Source organism: Melozone crissalis, unplaced genomic scaffold (assembly GCF_028551555.1).
Source record: "Melozone crissalis strain CALT ecotype California unplaced genomic scaffold, PUWL_Pcris_2 ptg000045l_1, whole genome shotgun sequence".
NCBI lineage: Eukaryota > Metazoa > Chordata > Aves > Passeriformes > Passerellidae > Melozone > Melozone crissalis.
The window spans coordinates 9,034,637-9,052,611 of record NW_026535823.1 but is presented as its reverse complement, the minus strand read 5'-3'; the positions used below and the strand labels follow the sequence as shown (position 1 = coordinate 9,052,611).

The 17,975-nt window shown below is 44.4% G+C and overlaps 1 protein-coding gene across 1 annotated transcript in view; it reads left to right on the top strand.

The window, feature by feature from the left end:
• Positions 1-17,975, top strand: part of HMCN1 (hemicentin 1) — a 165,055-nt gene that overhangs the window by 82,790 nt on the left and 64,290 nt on the right. The window contains exons 31-42 of the mRNA XM_054285795.1: positions 1,358-1,636; positions 2,437-2,718; positions 3,644-3,752; positions 4,314-4,483; positions 4,783-4,937; positions 5,666-5,789; positions 7,092-7,193; positions 9,000-9,152; positions 12,221-12,372; positions 13,108-13,231; positions 17,076-17,251; positions 17,510-17,606. Coding sequence (XP_054141770.1) covers positions 1,358-1,636; positions 2,437-2,718; positions 3,644-3,752; positions 4,314-4,483; positions 4,783-4,937; positions 5,666-5,789; positions 7,092-7,193; positions 9,000-9,152; positions 12,221-12,372; positions 13,108-13,231; positions 17,076-17,251; positions 17,510-17,606 — 1,923 coding nt within the window. The remainder of the gene's footprint in view (positions 1-1,357; positions 1,637-2,436; positions 2,719-3,643; positions 3,753-4,313; positions 4,484-4,782; positions 4,938-5,665; positions 5,790-7,091; positions 7,194-8,999; positions 9,153-12,220; positions 12,373-13,107; positions 13,232-17,075; positions 17,252-17,509; positions 17,607-17,975) is intronic.

Below are 17,975 nucleotides of genomic sequence, written 5' to 3'. Positions count from 1 at the left end.
CACATAGGCACAGGAATGTGGCTACACACCAGTCTTGGTGAGACCCTTTTCTATCAGGAACAAAGAGAATGCTGGAAGGACTTGCAGGGGATTGTGGCTGTTCTTAGATTAGAGGAATAAAACAGCTTCCCCCGCTTCCCCACAGATAAAATCCTTGCAGATGAGTAGATTTATTTCAGGTTCTTCAGGAAAGATGAATTTGTGACAGAAGAATGGAACTTGTCTTTACTTTTGTATTTCTCATTAGTCCTGGCTAGACAAACAGAAGCCCACAGAGTAAGTGAGGAACCTCAGTGCTAATTCTTGCTAGTTCTTACTTTGTTTCAGCTGTTTAGCCCTGCTTTTGCCTTTGATATTTTCCCAAAACACCGTATTAAAACCATTCCTCATCTCTAATAGAGAAGTGCAGTTGCCTTTGAACTGGGTGCATATTCAGTTTCAGCATATTCAGTGGATTTGGGGTTTTTGATACAAAACATGTTTAATTAGTAAATATTTCATTATGTTTTGGTAACTGCAGGACCTGTCTCCTGTGGAGATCTGTCCATTCACAGACACTTTGCTTTGCATTTCTGCAGTGGTGTTCTCAATGACCACTGTGGAAGTCAGAGGAATCTGTGGATGTACTGAGCATGTTTGGCAGCAGAGGAGTCAATGTGTCTGCCAGATGTGTCTGGTCCTTTCAGCAGCCGTAAATTTAGTCGTTGCCAATTGCACTGTGTTTTTATTGCTTCTATAGAGATTTACGGACTCTTTATATTGGCTGATTTACACAAGAGCTTGTTTGCTAGAAAAATCCAAGTCCTGCTGCCTAGAGAGCAAGGGAAATGACTATGGGCCAAAAAGCTTCAAAAATAGGAACATAAAGCAAGACTATTAAGCTCATACTTAGTCTCAAAGTAACTGACTTCACCCTCAAAAGTTTGGAGCATGGAACAGTTCCCACTGACGTTGTGGAGGCCCTTGGGTGTGTTTGGTATTTTCAATAGCAGGATCCTTGCTGGGAGGATGCACCTCCCAAGGCATCCAAGGATTGCTCTTTCTTTGGAGACGGGGAAGAGGGCTACCCAAGTGCATTGCAGGAGGCATGGAGGCCCAGCTGTTCTAACCTGCCTCATATTGGAGCCTGGTGGCCTTTTTTTTGTGTTCTCTTCATGCTTTCTACCCTGTGTGCCTTGAAGAACTGTACAGGTGATAGATGAGCTCTGCTGGGCAAAGAACCAAACAAAGCACAGCAGGAAGCATTGGAGGGCTGATGAAGATATTTTATTTTTACAGCATTCTAATGTTTTGTTTAAATCTGCACATAGTTTGTACTCTAAGGCTTTAATGTTGTTGTTTTTGTCTTTTGAATTAGTCCCCCCCAGTATTAAGGGAGGAAACATTACCACAGAGGTATCTGTGCTCCTCAACAACCTGATAAATCTGGAATGTGAAACCAAGGGAATCCCTGTGCCCACCATCACCTGGTACAAGGATGGGCAACATGTGATTTCCAGCCCCCAGGCTCTGTATGTGGACAGAGGGCAGTTCCTGCAGATCCCACGGGCACAGGTGTCAGACTCTGCCCAGTACTCGTGTCGCGCCAGCAGCACTGCAGGGACTGCAGAGAAGCTCTTCCGCGTGGATGTCTACGGTGAGGGACAGCTCCTGGGCTGCCTTACTGCTCCTGCACAACGGCTGTGGAAGAGATCTCCAGCCTCTGTTGCCTGGCAGTGCCTGTGATTAAATTCTGGCCTCTGTTGGCAGGGCTGTGTAGAGGGAGATTTAGACCTTCTGCTTTATGGGACTCTCTGACAGCTTTTGACTTCATGGAATCATAAAATGGTGTGGATTGAAAGGGACCTTAAACCCATCCAGTCCCACTCCTGCCATGGGTAGGGACACCTTCCACTATCCCAGATTTGCTCCAAGCCCCATTCACCTTGGCCTTGGATGCTTCCAGGGATCCAGGCACAGCCACCGCTTCTCTGGGCACCCTGTGCCAGGGCCTCCTCACCCTCCCAGGGAACAATTCCTTCCCCATATCCCATCTAACCCTGCCTTCCCTTCACTGGCCTTGGTACCATGCTTTCTTCTACTCAGCTATTTCTCTTCCATGTATTTCCATTCTCTATCTCACATCTGCATGCTAAGCAATACTTTTGTTGAAAGAACCATTCTGGATGGTATCTTTACTCTACTCCTTTAAGTCCTTCTTGTCTAGTTCTTCCCTCTCAAAGTACTGCATATCCTCTGTTTTACACAGCTGGTCAATTTTGAGCTACATCATCTGACTTCTCCGCTTTGCCTTGCCCCAGCAGCAAATTTTCACATGAAATTGTGCGTGATGTGATGGCAGATGGAGCCAGAGTGGGTGGAACAAAACCATTTTCTCTTAATACATTTTCTGGCTACAGAATTAATGGCTTGCAATATATTTCTTCCTTTCTGCAGTTCCTCCAGTAATTGAGGGTGATGCTGACACAGCCCAGAGCAGGCAGGTGGTTGCTGGGAATTCCCTGACGTTGGAGTGTAAGGCTGCTGGCAACCCTCCCCCTCTCCTGACCTGGTTAAAAGATGGAGTTCCTGTGAAAGCAAGTGACAAGCTCCGTGTCCTGGCTGGGGGGAAGCAGCTGGAGATCCTGAACACTGTTGAGGCTGACCAGGGCCAGTACTGGTGTGTGGCCACAAGCATAGCTGGAGAACAAGAAATCAAGTATGATGTTGAAATCTTAGGTGTGTGAGCTGCAGATTTATCAGGTTCCCATAAAGCTAAAGTGGAAAAGTTCCATAAAGCCTATGGTTTTATTTCTGTTGCTATTAATATCTTAAGATGAGTTAGTCATACTCTCTATCTAGCTGAAGTAGCACTGCACAAATTTTCTGTCCAGGGCTACAGGACAGTTGAAGACTTGTACTTTCAGGTTAGTTCTTGAAGGACTTTTGTGCATGTGGTAGGTAAATATTCTCAGCAACCTGTAAAATTCTTCTTACTTGTCTTCAGAGAAGAAAATCACAGAAATCCATTAGAAATATCATTTAGTAGTTGCCTCTGGGAGAGGACTTTTTCTCTGAATTTCTGTTGTGCAAGTTTTGAACCTTATACTGAAAAAAATACTTTTTCTTCTGTATCCCTTGAATCCATTACACAATCTGTATCTCAGTAGTCCCTTCTGAATCCCTTCTGCATGTCTTGAGGTCTTATCCTGACATGGAAGAGAACTGCAAAGAGCTGATTTTTAGGTTTTGCTCACTTGAACATAATACTGAATGCAGATGTAGAGCATTCCTTCTGCAGGTAAATGTCATTGGTCTTGATAGTGGAGGAGCTGTGTGCCAGTGCTTCCTTCCCAGATAGGATGAGACAGGGTGTCTGCATCTTTGTTTTGCTGACGAAGGGTGCCAAAAGCAACCCCCCCCCCCCTAATCCTTTCACAAGGTTCTTCTGACAGAATCTGGAAAACACAACCAAACAAAAAACAGTAAAAAGGTGAGAGCAGTGATTTGAAGCCACAAAATGTCACTCGGCAGATGTTTCCCTTCAGAAATGAACAGTGGTTCATAATGAATCAGTGTGTGTTTAACAGTGCTATTTGAGAGAGACTTGTTTGATATTTCTGATGTGTAAATGTTTCTCCTGGTGGATTTTTCTCTCTTACAGTGCCACCATTTGTGGAAGGTGGGGATGAGCTCTTGGGCTACATTGTGATTCTCCATAGCCCTTTGGAGCTGGATTGTTCAGCAAGGGGGACACCCTCACCAACTATCACGTAAGGGCACTGGTATGACAGTAGCAAAATAGAAATTAACCTGCTGATTGGTTAGGTGAGCTTAATGAGCCACCTCAGTGTTAATCAGTGATGGTTAATGAGTAGAGGACAAACTCCTGGCTCCACTGATAGCACCATCGCTTGGCAACATCAGGATTTCATTTTAGAGTAGTGTGGTTTGTTGTGCCAGTATCCATGTCCTGGAGATGAGGATAGAAAACAAGACCAGACAAAACTTGAAGTCCTTTGCTAATGCAACTTAACGTCCCCTTTGTACTGCCACCCATAATTGCTTTTGCTTTGAGAATTCCCGTCTGCCTTGATAGTATCTGCTGTCACCTTTCTGGCACTGTTTTTAGTGGCCATTCCCCAATACTCCCTTCTGATAAACCCTTTAATTTATGGCACTCAGACAAGGGGAATACAACCTGACACTTCCAGACTTCCCTAGAAATGCAAACAGAGTTACTGAGGCATTCTGTTTAATAGAATTGTGCATATTTTAAGATTGTTGTGATCTTACTTTCAATGACAGCTGAAATGGAACTTTCTTTTTGGTAGGTGGTTCAAAGATGGTCAGCCACTTGGAGAAGAGGCTGGACACAAGGTCTTATTAAATGAACAGAAACTTGTCATCTCTCAAGCTCAAGTGCCAGACAGCGGCCGCTATAAATGTGTGGCTGCAAACAAGGCAGGAGAACATGAAAAGGAATTTGATGTTACAGTTCACGGTAGGTTACTCAAGGTGGGCAGGAGGCAGCAGACTGCTTTTGTTTCAAATTGCTGGCAAGAAGGTGCTCAAACTTTTTATAAATGTTTATTTGCATTAGCAGGTTGTAAAACTGGAGAGGAGATTAGATGAAATAAAATCATAGAATGGTTTGAGTTGGACACCAGCCATGGCAGGGACACCTTCCACTAGATCTGGAAGTAGAAGCAAAGCTGCACTTACCTTTGGGATACTGCTTCTGTATATGTAAATGTACATTTTTAAATGAGGCAATGTTTTTTTTTCTGGTGCTTTTTGCAGTTCCTCCAACCATTAAATCAGCTGGGCCTTCCGAGAGAGCAGTTGTGCTCCACAAGCCTGTGACACTGCAGTGCATAGCCAGTGGCATCCCCAGCCCTTCCATAACCTGGTTAAAAGATGGACAGCCAGTAAACACAGCCAGGGGAAATATCAGAGTAAGCATGATTCTTTTATGGGATCCAAACCATGGAAGATAATTGCTGTAAGTTATACACATTAGTGCTTCTTTTCCTTTCACTTCTCTCACACTGTAATACAAAAGTGCTCAAGAGCCATCCTGCAGAGTCAGGGACTTTCTGCCTGATTAGGGTGGTGTCTCAGGTAATAGCAGTGTTCAGTCGACTGAATCTCACTAATCACCTCATATCAGGAGAGTCCATGACTGGAAATTCACAATCTGTCTCCTTCCAGTTGTACTTAGCCTTTCAAGGTCAAAAAATGCTTGTTGCTGATTGTGAGATGCCTCTTAGCCACTCATCCCTGTGAGGTTGGATTAGCTGAGCTGTTCTGTGATCGCTGCAGCAGCTACCTGTAATTCCCTTTTCCTGGTGAGATCCTGCCTTTCCATGAAGAGCCCTGCTCAGTGCTCGCATGTTCCGGGGGTGAGTGCTTGCAGTGGCTTTGATTCCCCATGGCTGGAGCAGTTTTTGGTACCTTGCCTGCAGTCTCCTTTGCCTGCCTACCCCTCACCAGCCAGGTCTCCTTACACCTGTACAGCTCCTCATGCTGCTGTCCCAGGGACACTGAAATCTCTGACCCAGCAATCCTTGTTCCATGAGCTGGGGTTGGGAGGGGATGAGCCCGGCCGTGTCCGCTCATCTCGAGTGAGTGGCTGTGCTGGGGGCAGTGGTGTCACACGGCTCCTCTCTGTGTTTGGGAACAGCTGGAGGCCTCGGGCCGTGTCCTGCAGCTTGGCAAGGCCCTGCCCGGAGATGCCGCCCGCTACACCTGCGTGGCCACCAACGCTGCGGGGGAGGCCCAGCAGCACACCCGGCTCCACGTGCACGGTAACGCGCCCAAACCGGGCTGTCCACGCGGCTCTTGCACCTGGGCTCACCTCGCTCTGGCTTTTCTCCTGCCTCTGCACATCCACCTCTCGGTTCTCTTTCTCTGTCCTACTCCATTAGTAAGGAGTGAGGGCAAAAACTGGCTTTTGTGGAGTTTGACCTCTCTCCTGTAATACCAAAGGACACAGAAATGAATGAATGTCTTTATAGGTACCTCTGCTGCTCAGAGGTATCCCAAAAAGTCAAACACATTTCTACTAACCCACTCCTCAGAAGGGCACTCTGTGTTTCTGAATCAATTTGTGATACACCACTGCTGTCATTACTAATTTCATCCAAGGTTTTTGTGGATATTGGTATTCCCCGTGACCCTGGCAAATGGGAAATTGTTACAGGAATAACTTTTCTGAGAAAGGAATCTTTTCTTGTGCAGGGATTTTTCACCCTGTTTAAGAGGAATTTTCTTTTCCAGCTAAAAACAATAGAAAAAGAATCATGGAAACTTGAGAAGCTGTCGTTTGCATGTGAATTTAATAAATGCTCTCACCATGATTTACATGTATTTGGCTTAGAAGTGGTCATGAAGTGTTGTGCATTGCTGATGTGACCCAGTGCTCAAAGGAGGAGTGGGAATCCTCAGGAGGTGCAGGAATAGACTGTGGCAATATTTTCACAGAGTATGGCTTCGTTGACTTTTATTGCCAAACCTAGCCAGTAACTGGAAGGTGTTAAACTGAAGCGAGGAGAGGTTGCAGAGTCTCTGTGGGTGGGACTTAGAAAGAGGAGCCACATTCAGACTGTGATAATTGCATCACAACCAACTTCAGTGTCAGTCCCATGCTCATAAATCTCTCCTTTGCTGTCAGTCTTCATGTTCAAGCTCTTACTATCTGGAATTTCTGTCATTTTTCAGATTTTGGAACTTCAGGAAGGTAAAAGCTGTCTACACTACTCAGTTTACTATCACCAACTGAAGTGAGAGGAGCTTGCCACAAGAAAGAATTGCTGTTCTGTGTTGTGTACCCATTACTTGCAAATCTTTAAGTTCCATTTTTCCTGGAAAAAAATTAAAATTAGCAAAAATAATGGTTTTTTCCTCTTACCACTAATGAGATTATATAATTAGAGAGTATTACCATTTCAGAGATGGAATTTCTGGAGAAATTCCTTGGTCACCCAGCAGCTGAAGCTTGTGCAACTCACTGCCCAAAGTTTCTCCAAGGGTTGATGACTTTGTAATCATATGCTCTGCTAGCTGGGTGGCTGAATTAATGGAAACCTGCTGCTTTTGTCTCTTCCCAGAACCACCCAGTCTGGAAGATGCAGGAAAAATATTAAATGAAACAGTGGTGGTGAATAATCCAATCCATCTTGAATGCAGAGCATCTGGGAACCCTGTGCCAGGTATACATGTGCACCTTGGGGAACATCTCATCAAGGGTATCACCTTCATGTGTCTTTGGAAAGTAATGGATATGCTGAATGTGGAGCTAGTTGTGTGATTTTAAACCAGCTAGAAACTGTGTGATGGGAAATGTCAATGTATGGGCTGACATTGAGGAAGGATTGAGGAATTCAGTGATCCGCACTGATAAATGAGTGAAAACACATCACAAGGATAATCTATTCCCTTGTGATGCCCTGTCCACAGGCAAGAGCACTATTTGATTTCTACTGAGTTTTAAACACATCCACTTTTATCTCCTGTCAATTCAGTATTTGTTAGTGTAAGGCAGACCTGAAATACTTTATGGATTGAGTGTGCCTGTCACGTGTGCTCATGTCTAGGATTTCTTTAATGTGTGGGTTTTGTTACCTGGCAAGATATAAAAAGATATATTATTATGAGAGTAATTTGCTGTATTAATTATTGTAGGGCAAAACAGGGGGAATTGTTAATAAGAGCTTATATCTAATATAGCAAATTATTCTCATGCTGATTATAGCAACGTTTTCAGATGAAGGTGTTATTACATTTCAGATGTGCATCCAGCTTCTCCTTTTCTGCCTTTTTAAAAATTAATTCACAGCAAGGTATTATTTTGTAGAATAATTTATACTTACATTACATGAGGAAGTAAAATGTTATAAAAGCATAAGAATTTTATGTCTATTTTATGCTCCTTTTAATTTTTTTTTCCTTTATCCTCCAAATTTTCAGTTATTTTAGTTATCAACAACTAAAACAATGGATTTCAGATAATTTATGCAATAAGAACAGTTTGGTCTCCCCTGGTGTGATGCAATGGTACATCCTATTGTCAAGATATAACATGAGTCAGGAAAGTCAGAGCACAGCATCCCACTGGAAAAGAGAGAAGCTGTGTGCAAGTCTTATCTATCAGTCAGGCCAGAGCACTTAGTGGGTGTGAGTCTTTCCACAAAACCCCCATGTGTATAACAGATAATCCTTCCATGAGCAGTAATTTCATCTGAGTAGTGAAGTGGTGCCAGCAAAGCCTCAATGACCCTTTCTCTTGATGCATGGTGCCATCTTTTGGCTGAGATGCAAAATGTGCAGATTTTCTTGGTCGTCAACTTCCTATAAAATTTTCTTCTGCAGTAACGCCAAGTTTTCTGCTCTTTGTGTTCAGTTTTTTGATCTGCCAGTTGCCCTTTGATTTGGTTGCTTATTTTTTGATTGTTTGTCCCAGGTAGTTCAGTTTAATGTAGTGACAATTTAAGGTAAAAGGTAAAAAAAATTGGTACATGTTATAGAATCCCTGGATAGATCCTCTATCTATCTATCTCGTATTATATATCTCTATAATATCTAGGTATATTATAGTATCCGTGGATGGTTTGGGTTGGAAAGAATCTAAAAGCTCATCTCCTTCCATCCTCCTGCCGTGGGCAGGGACACCTTTTATTTTTGTGTGGTTTTAAACAGCTGCTCTTTCCCTTGGTATAGGATAAGTAAATTTCCTATAATTTACTTTGTGTTATAATTTCTCAATTTCAGAACACTTTTCCATGAATATATGGGGGATGTGGATGATGGTGTCAGATTTGCTGTTAAATTGTGGGGCACAGTCAGCAAATCTTCCTATTTCCGGATTTTCTGTTCCATTTTGTTATTCTTAATCATGACTAATGCTGCCATTGACTGTTAAACGTTGGTGTGTGTGTGAAAGCTGAGGTGGCCAGCGTGCCACAGTGGTGCCACATCTGTCGGGGCTGTCAGTGATTTGTCCCCGCTCTCCCCCGCAGCCGTGTCGTGGTCCAAGGACGGGCGCGCGCTGGGTGACAGGGGACAGGTGCTGCGCATCGAGGGCGCGCAGGTGGCCGACTCCGGCCTCTACAGGTGCCTGGCTGCCAACGCCGCAGGCACGGCCGAGCTGCTCTACAGCCTCCAGGTGCATGGTGAGTGCACAACCACGGAACTGACACTCCTGGGGTTTGGGGAACACTTCTGAGAGCATTGAGTCCCAGTGAGCACTGAGCATTGCCCGGTGTGCCAAGGCCACCGCTGATCCATGTCCCCAAGTGCTCCGTCCATGCGGCTTTTAAATCCCACCACTGCCCTGGGCAGCTTTGTCAGTTGCTGCCTACCCTGTCCATGAAGAAACTTGTGCTAATATCCAGATTAACCTCCCTACCTCTAACACAACTCGAGGCCATTTCCTCTTGCCCTGTATTGTGACACTTAGGAAGAATACATGCAGACTCCACCTTTGCTTTCCTCCTTTTCCAGTCTGCTTAACAGATTTGGTGTCTTTCATCACGTGATTACAGAATCTAAGGGTGGTTCTGGTTGGAAGGGACCTCACAGCCCATCCATTGCCACCTCGTGCCATAGGCAGAGACACCTTCTGTCCCAGGTTGCTCCAAGTCCTGTCCAGCCTGGCCTGAGACACTTCCAGGGATCCAGGGGCAGCCACAGCTTCTCTGGGAATTCCATTCCAGGGCCCTCTCCACCCTCACAGCCAAGATTTCGTTCCCAGTATCTCATCTAACCCTGTCCTCTGGCAATGGGAAGTCATTCCCCCTTGTCCTGGCACTCCATGCTCTTCACTCTTCTGTTTTCTAGCTGATATTGGAATACGTGTTTTGAATGTGGAAAATGTGCCAAGGGAAGGCATTCCTAGGAAGAATGAATTTATGGAAGAGGGATTTTGTTTAAGGGATCACTTGAGCAATTTGGAGGCCTGGGCAGTTGCTGGGATCTGTTGTAGGTGACTTTGAAGCTCACAGTAGACAAAGGACACAGATCAAATGCTCTTTCATAATCCAAGAGTTTTAAAGAAAAATGTGCTGTGTCCAAGAAGATGAAGTGGAAGTGTGTGGGTGTTTGCTGACATGAGACACCTAAGCAAAAGCCCAGCTGGAGCTTTTCCACTGATTTCAGTGGCTTTTGGATATGGCCATAATCCAAATTCTTACCTTTGATACATCCATGTGCATGTAGCCGGTTTTCTGTGGGAGTCTTCCATGCAAAACTGTGGCCCAAATTTGGCACAGTGTCCCCAGCTGAGATGCACACACAGTATATAGTTCCTATTAATGTTAATTAATGACTTGGGCAGTGTGTTTCCATGCACTTAATGACCATCATGGGAAAAACTGATGGCACAAGACACAGTCAAAGGCAATTAACCCCACCCAGTGATGAATTCCCGGGAAATCCTTAGAGCTAAGGTCATTATTCTAGTTAAATGGAAAATAACCCTTGAGTACATGTGTGTCTTTTTAGTAATGGCAGAATTTCAGCAAACACATCCAGAGTTTTCTAGGGAAATGAAATTTTCTAGGACACAGAGGTTGCCCTTCTAGAACAGAGTATATGCGGTTACAGGCACAAGTAATGGCATCAAAAGAACTAATTGCATTGAACTGTCCATGAGCCTGCTTCATTCAGCTGGTGTCCTGCCAGGCCTACAGTAGAGAGGTGCTGGAATTCACCATCCACAGGTTCATCCTCCACTGTCCTTAGGGTTTACAAGATTGAGAAGACAAAACTTAAAGGTTTTGCCCTCTTTACCAGTGGAAGTAATGACTCTTTAATGGAGAGCAGGTTCAAATGCCAAGTACTGAAAGTTGTGCTGCATTTATGGAAAGGATGCTCTAGATTTCCATGAGCATCTGCCTCTGTCAACTACTGGTCTTATTCACCAGTTTCTGTTGCTAATAGTGTTATAAGATCTTTTTGACATTAAAAAACAATGCTTGGTACCTCAGGCTTAACACTGAATGGAAACAGGCAGGCCAACTGAAGGAATTAAGTGGAATTCCAGTTTAGTCTGAATTCATAGGATTTCTTTGCATTAATTTTTTTTCACTTCTTTCTCCCCACTATAGCTTTCTCAGGCATTTGACAACAATGAATAGCATTGCACTGCAATAGGAGGAACGCTATTGTGTGGGAAAAAGATGAAAAAATGATAAAATCCTGTGTTTTTTTTCTGCCTTTACTGCTATTGCTGAAATATATGTATGAGTGAGGAGAGTCACAGAATCATGGAGTGGTTTGGGTTGGAAAGGTCCTTAAAGCCCATCCAGTTCCACCCCCTGCCATGGGCAGGGACACCTTCCACTAGCCCACATTGCTCCAAGCCCTGTCCAGCATGGCCTTGGACACTTCCAGGGATGGGGCAGCCACAACCTGAGGTACAGGCTCTTAGAAGTTGCTAAATTCATTAATGAATCTTATTTTCAGTGCAGAATTTTCACATGTTTTCTCCGCTCACACAGAGTGATATGTATGAGTAGCTCACACCATTCTCATCTCTTTGCAGGAGTGACCTAAACATTAAGTTTTTATCTAATACTGACTTTTAAACTTTATCACTAAGTTATTAGTGGTAGTAGCAAATAGAATAGTTTTGATTCTCCTAGTGCATGAAACATCTTCCTTTCTAAATTATTCTTGTCTCCCTTTCTACCAGAGCCCTACAACATTTGCTAGACTGTGTGCCTAGAGTAAATGCTTTAGATGTTCCATTGCAATGTTTTGCAATGTCATCAGAGAGGCAGATGTTTTCCAGTCTAATCTGATAAACGTTTCCATATGCTGTGCCAGGGCAGTTCATCATTCTGTGTATGGATTTGCTTTATGTGGTCTATATGGTAAACTCCTTTCTTTAATCCCTACCACTCCTCAAGTCTTTCACAAGGTCTAAATGGAATAGTAGAAGAGTTTGAGGGAATATTTTCTGGCTTTATGCTGTGGTTCCTGGGTTTCACAGCTGTCCTCTGGGCTATGGGCCCAGTCCCACATACCTTGCTCACAGTAGTTTCACTGCAGTTATCTGCCTGCTCATGCTAGGGAAGAGCAGGATCTGGCACAGAACAAAGACATTACAAGAGTTCAGCAGGAGTAACATGAGAAAAGAGAAATAACATCCAAAACTAGGCAGCCTGTTTCATTTCATTGTGATTAATATGCTTATGTAGCTGTTACAGCCCTTTTTCTGTGTATTTTTTTTTTTCAGTGCCCCCATCCATCTCTGGCAGCAGTGACATGGTGACAGTAGTGGTCAATAATGCAGTGAGACTGGAGTGTGAAGCCAGAGGCATCCCTGCCCCTATCCTGACATGGCTGAAGGATGGGAGCCCTGTGTCCAGTGTCAGCAATGGCCTCCAGGTACCAGGGACAGATCCTGCTCAATGGTGTTCCCTCTTGTGGGAGGAGGCTTTTAAGTCAGGGCAGTTTAATGGAAGAGAATAAGATGGATAATTTGGAATAATAATAATATAAGGCCTTTTGCTCTGGAGTGGTTGTGTGAATTTAGCTCCAGTACTGTGTGAAGTGGAAGATGGAGATACATTGAAATAAACTGGTCCTTTCAGCTGATGTCATACTGAGTAAATTTGCATCAAAAAATTTTCCACTTACTGGGCAGAAGAAGAAATTGGACCAGATTCCTCTGCTGAAGAGATCTGGAGAGCTCTTACATACAACAGTAATTCAGAAAAGGAAACCAACCTCTGCTGTAAGGAGATATTTCAGCGGTAGAATGAGATGCCGTGATTGGTTTTTGGAAGTTGCTTTTATGGTCTGAAAGGGAAGAGGGGGAATTTGTGTTCTGTGGGGAGTGCTCAGGGCACAGACAAAAGGTGTGATAGCATGTTTGTAGCTGGTGGGATGGAGAGGTGTCCAGATCCTGCAGAGTCTTGAGAATGCCATGAATTCCTTAGAGACTGGCATGAAGTCAGGATTTTGCTTTTGCAAGTCTGGATTAGAAGAGAACACTGGAGTGCAGGGAGATGGTGGAAGGCAGTGGCAAAACAAGTGTTCCATTTTGCAAGGAGCCCTAGGAGTTCCCCCAGCTGTGTTTGGCACTGGGGTGTGCCTGAAGGTGCTGTGCTCCCGTTGCAGGTCCTGTCAGGGGGCCGGGTACTGGCACTGCCCAGTGCCCAGCTCAGTGACACGGGGACATACACGTGTGTGGCAGTCAACGCTGCGGGGGAGAGCCAGAGGGACATCGACCTCCACGTGTATGGTGAGTGACAAACGTCCTCCTTTTGGCTCTGAGAGCTGCTCTTCAAACTTTAATGTAACACACTGGACCCAGACCCTGAGCAGTGATGAGTAAAAGTAGTCCCAGCCTGTAATGGAGAGCCAAGTGAGGAGGAGTGGTTTGTGTATGGAAGTTAAAACATATATGCACATTCACCTTCATTTACTAAAGTGTGTAGGTGTGTCCTTCTGTGTATCCTTGAAGAAATGTAACTACATTGAATTTACAGCAGTGAATTTTCAAGTTTAACGCATAAAAAAGCTCATTTATGAAGGATAAAAGAAAATATGTGTTTGTGTAAAGCTAGATCTGTCAGGTGAGAGATATTCTTGGACCCAGTGCTCTGTTGTGTTTATTGCATCAGAAGGAATTACTGGGAGTTCTCCATCCAGCTCTGCAGTTCCCATGCCATTCCCAAGCCTTGCTCTGCCTGCCTAAATGGAGGGCGTTCTTTTAGTGCTAAATAGTGACACTGTGTTGAGTCCAGCCAGTCAGCTCTGTCTCCTTAAAGGAGCAGGAAAGAGGTGTTTTTTAGTTTGTCAGTTTTCCAGATTGTCAGTGAGTTAATTCTGAATTTTTTTGCCTGAACCTGTGTAAATTCATCCTCCCTTCTGATTCAGGCAATGGTCTCAGATACCTGGTGGGATTGTTGAGATTATCCTGTGCAGGATTTTGGTGATCCCTGCAGGTCTCTTCCAATTCAGAATATTCTGTGATTCTGTGCTTTCTTGTAACTTGTATGAATTTCATCCTGGGTTTTTTGTAACTTGCATCAGATGCCTTTTCATATTCATAGAATGGTTTGGGTTGGAAGGGAGCTTAAAACTCACCCAGTTCTACCCTGTGCCATGGGCAGGGACACCTCCCACTATCCCAGGTTGCTCCAAGCCCCATCCACCCTGGCCTTGGACACTTCTAGGGAAGCCACAGCTTCTCTGGGCACCCTGTGCCAGGGCCTCACCACCCTCACAGGGGAGGATTCTTCCCAATATCCCATCTAACCCTGCCCTCTGGAAGGCACTTCTAATTGTCCTGTCCCTTCAGGCCCTTGCCCAAAGTCCCTCTCCAGTTCTCTTGGAGCCTCTTCAGGCACTGGAAGGGTCCCTGAGGTCACCCATGTTGTGTTCTCAGAGCCCGTGGGTGCTGTGCCAGCAGGGATGCCAGGGGGTGTGACTGTAGCAGGTTTTGTGTTCCCTTGGACGTCTCAGAGGACTTGTCCAGCAGTGAAATGAGGATGAACAATAATCTGACATTTGTTTTAGAAATGTTTCAGTTCCACATGTGTAGAGAGGCATTTGGAATTGAGGCACCTTTGTGGTTTTGCTTCTGCTTTCAGTAGGTCAGTGGACTCTGCCAGTCTCCAGCATTATGGCAATCTTCTAGCATTATGGCAAACCTTGCAAGAAAAGTTAGGAGTTCGGTTGATGAGTTCTAAGAAGGGGCAGCTGGCAAATTATTTGTTCCTGAGTTTGACTTTCAGAAATGTCTCCCTTGGTTAGGGTACTCCTAACTGAAGTCCTGGTGACTTTTGCATCTGGAAGGGGCAGTTAGAAACCCAGGGCTCTGCTGTGGCAAGTGAGCCAAAGCTAATATAGGCTGGAACATTTCATGTCCAGAGCAAGGAATGTCACGGTCTCCTTTGGACTTTGAGGACAGGTGTGTATGTCTGTGTAATGTGACATAGGTATATTTATTATTCCTCTTTTATTTTCTGGAACCTCTGTCCATTTTAGCTGGAGGAAATGAAAAGAGTTAGGAGTTGTGTGTGTTTAAAATTAATGTTGTATTAGAAGCTGGCCAGGGTTGAGCTCAGCTGCAGGACCAGCTTGAATGAGGCTGTCACCAAAAAGTAATATTGCTCTTCAGACTTGCCTCATAAGAGCAATCTAATTAAGAAGCCACAGGAGGAAAATTATGTGGGGTAGAGTTGGAGCTGAGTTGGTTGGAAATGTGCACTGAGCCAGGAATTGGAACAACCTGGGTTACTTACAGTTACTATGAGCATAATTAGATTAATTTTAAACCCCGTTCCTTCAGAAATAAGTGCTTTAGTGTCTGTGTCATAAACTCAGTTTCCTTTTGAGCACATTTCAATTCATTGAGCTGAGAGGAAAAGTAAATGGTTGAAAAGTCTTTGGAAATAAATTTGCCTTCTGCAGGAATGGATCAGCTTCCAAGTCTCAGTTCCACAATACTCATAAAGAATCTGGACCTTTGTGAGTTCTAGAAAGATAAAAAGATAAACAGATTTTTTTTTCACTTACTATATTTCTTATCCACAGGGACCAGGCTTTTCCCTAAATTATTTCCAATCTGTGAAATCAGCAGCTCTGCTCTGTACTTTCTGGGCATGAAACACAAAGCTTGATTGTTCCTGGTCTTTCAGGCCACCTCGACAGCTGTCTTGCTGTCCCCTGAGTGCCACTTTGGGACCTGTTCTGCTCTCCCATGTGTGATTAACTTACTGTGCTTGTTCTCACAGATGGCCCCACTGCCTCCCTTCTCACCCCAAAGTTCTGTGCACTCAGACCCTCAGTGTCTGGGGTCATGGATCCCAAAACTAAAGGACAAAGGAAATGTCACAATAAAGGTTCTTATATTTGGTCCCGGTCAACTGCTTGGGGGCAGTATTTTGTCTGTGTTCTTTTTGACTCCAGCCATGAACACTTTCCCTGTGGAAAATTTCTGATTTGCTGTGTTCAAGGTTTAGTTCTTAATTGCCTTCTCAGTTACTTTTGTTTTTCTGCTTGTGGAAACACAGAACTAAAAAATAGGGGGGAAAATGTGTTTTCTTAAATCCTGGCACTGTTCAAGAACAGCTAATGGGTTTCAATTGAAGTGTCCGGTGTTCTGGTGTTTTTTATTTCTACACAGAAAACTTTCCTTTCAAAAGGAGATTTTTCTACTGTCTGATTTGGAAATAATAGTGTAATAATGAGGTTATCACTGAACTGCAGGAAAAATGTAAATATAGTGCTCAGTGCCAACAACTGCATTAATTGGTAGATACTACAAATGTGATACATGAGCTAATTGTAGATTATTATTTGTCGATTAAGTCATTAACCTATTGACTTACTTGCTGACCATGAATTCTGTATGAGACTTATTCTGTCAGCTGTATTTGGCCATCTCTGGACAACTTATCTGTAGGTCAGAGTTTTCCTTAAAGCTAAGTATCCTTCTTGGCACTGTCTGGAACAGCTTAAGACATTTTTTACTTCTGGGGTTGATTGTTATCTCATGATCTTTTTCAATCAGCAGCTCTTTTTCTTTCTTCCAGGAATGCATTCCCCCATTTTTATGTGCTGGGCATTTTCCTTTCTAGCTACATTTAAGGGGTTTTTTTGCTACTCTTGGCTTATCCTTATGATTTCTCTGTAGCTGATACCTCACTAGTGTTATTTTGTGTGAAAGGTAGTCTGTAAATATCAAAAATTATTATTGTCGTTTTTGTGGTATAAAGGAGGCTGAACTTGTGTGTAGCTGAAGGCATGTGGTTTTATCTTTGTACAGTGAAGTCCCTTAACTCCACATTATGTATGCTCTGTGGAATCTTCAGTGCCCAAAGGTCCCTTGGTTTTAGCAATAGGACAAGAGCAAAGAGCCTCAGGTTGTGCTAGGGGAGGGTCAGGTTGGATATTAGGAAAAATTCTTCACAGGAAGGATGGTCAGGCGCTGGCACATCTGCCCAGGGCAGGGGTGGAGTTGCCATCCCTGGAGGGGTTTAAGACCAGTGGATGTTGCCCGTGCTGGGGAATGGTTGGCCTGGATGGTCTCAGAGGGCTTTTCCAAGGTAACCAAGCGTGTGATTGTGTTGGTGCAGTCCCTCCTGACATCGTGGGCGAGGAGCAGAACGTGTCAGTGCTGCTGGGCCAGGCGCTGGAGCTGCGGTGCCAGGGCAGCGCCGTGCCCCCGCCCCGCCTCGCCTGGCTCAGGGACGGGCGGCCCTTGCTGGAGAAGCCAGGCCTGAGCATCTCTGCAGATGGCAGCGTGCTGAAGGTAAGCTGGGCAGGCTGGGCTCGCCCTGGGGAGCTGCACCCTCCATGGAGGTGGGACAGCAGAGTAGTGTGGAGGAGGGAGGGATGGCAGAGATGTACCACAGCTGGCTGGGTACAGAGCTTGCTGGATTCATGCTGTATTATTAATATTCTGGGAGACATATGTAAAAATAAAATTGAAACCTTAGCCCCCTCTTGCTGCACATTTCATGAATAATTATGTAGGAAGAAGAAACTCAGGTTTTCCTTTTGTCCCCAGATTGAAGGAGCTCAAGTGCAGGACACTGGACGCTACACTTGTGAAGCGACAAATGTTGCTGGGAAAACTGAGAAGAACTATAATGTCAATATTTGGGGTAAGATTAATTAAGCTTATTCCAGAAATGGGAACAAGGTTCAGAGCTGAATTATGATGTGAGACACTGAAATCCTCTGTAGTTCATCAACACTCAGCTGCTGAGGCTCGTACAGGGATATATTGTTGTGTTTGCTGTAGTTGAGCAGGCTTAAGGCAGTGCACACATTTTTCAAATTGCTTTAATTTAGTTCTAAATTAACACCAGTTACAGGCCTTTGTTGAGCTTGCAGGAATGAGAGTAGTTAGAACTATAACTAGCGAGTGGCATCCCTTCTCATGGCAGGGGCTTGGAACAAGATAATCTTTAAGGTCCCTTCCAGCCCATACCATTCTGTGAGCATGATTCTACCTGGGTTTGGATCCATAG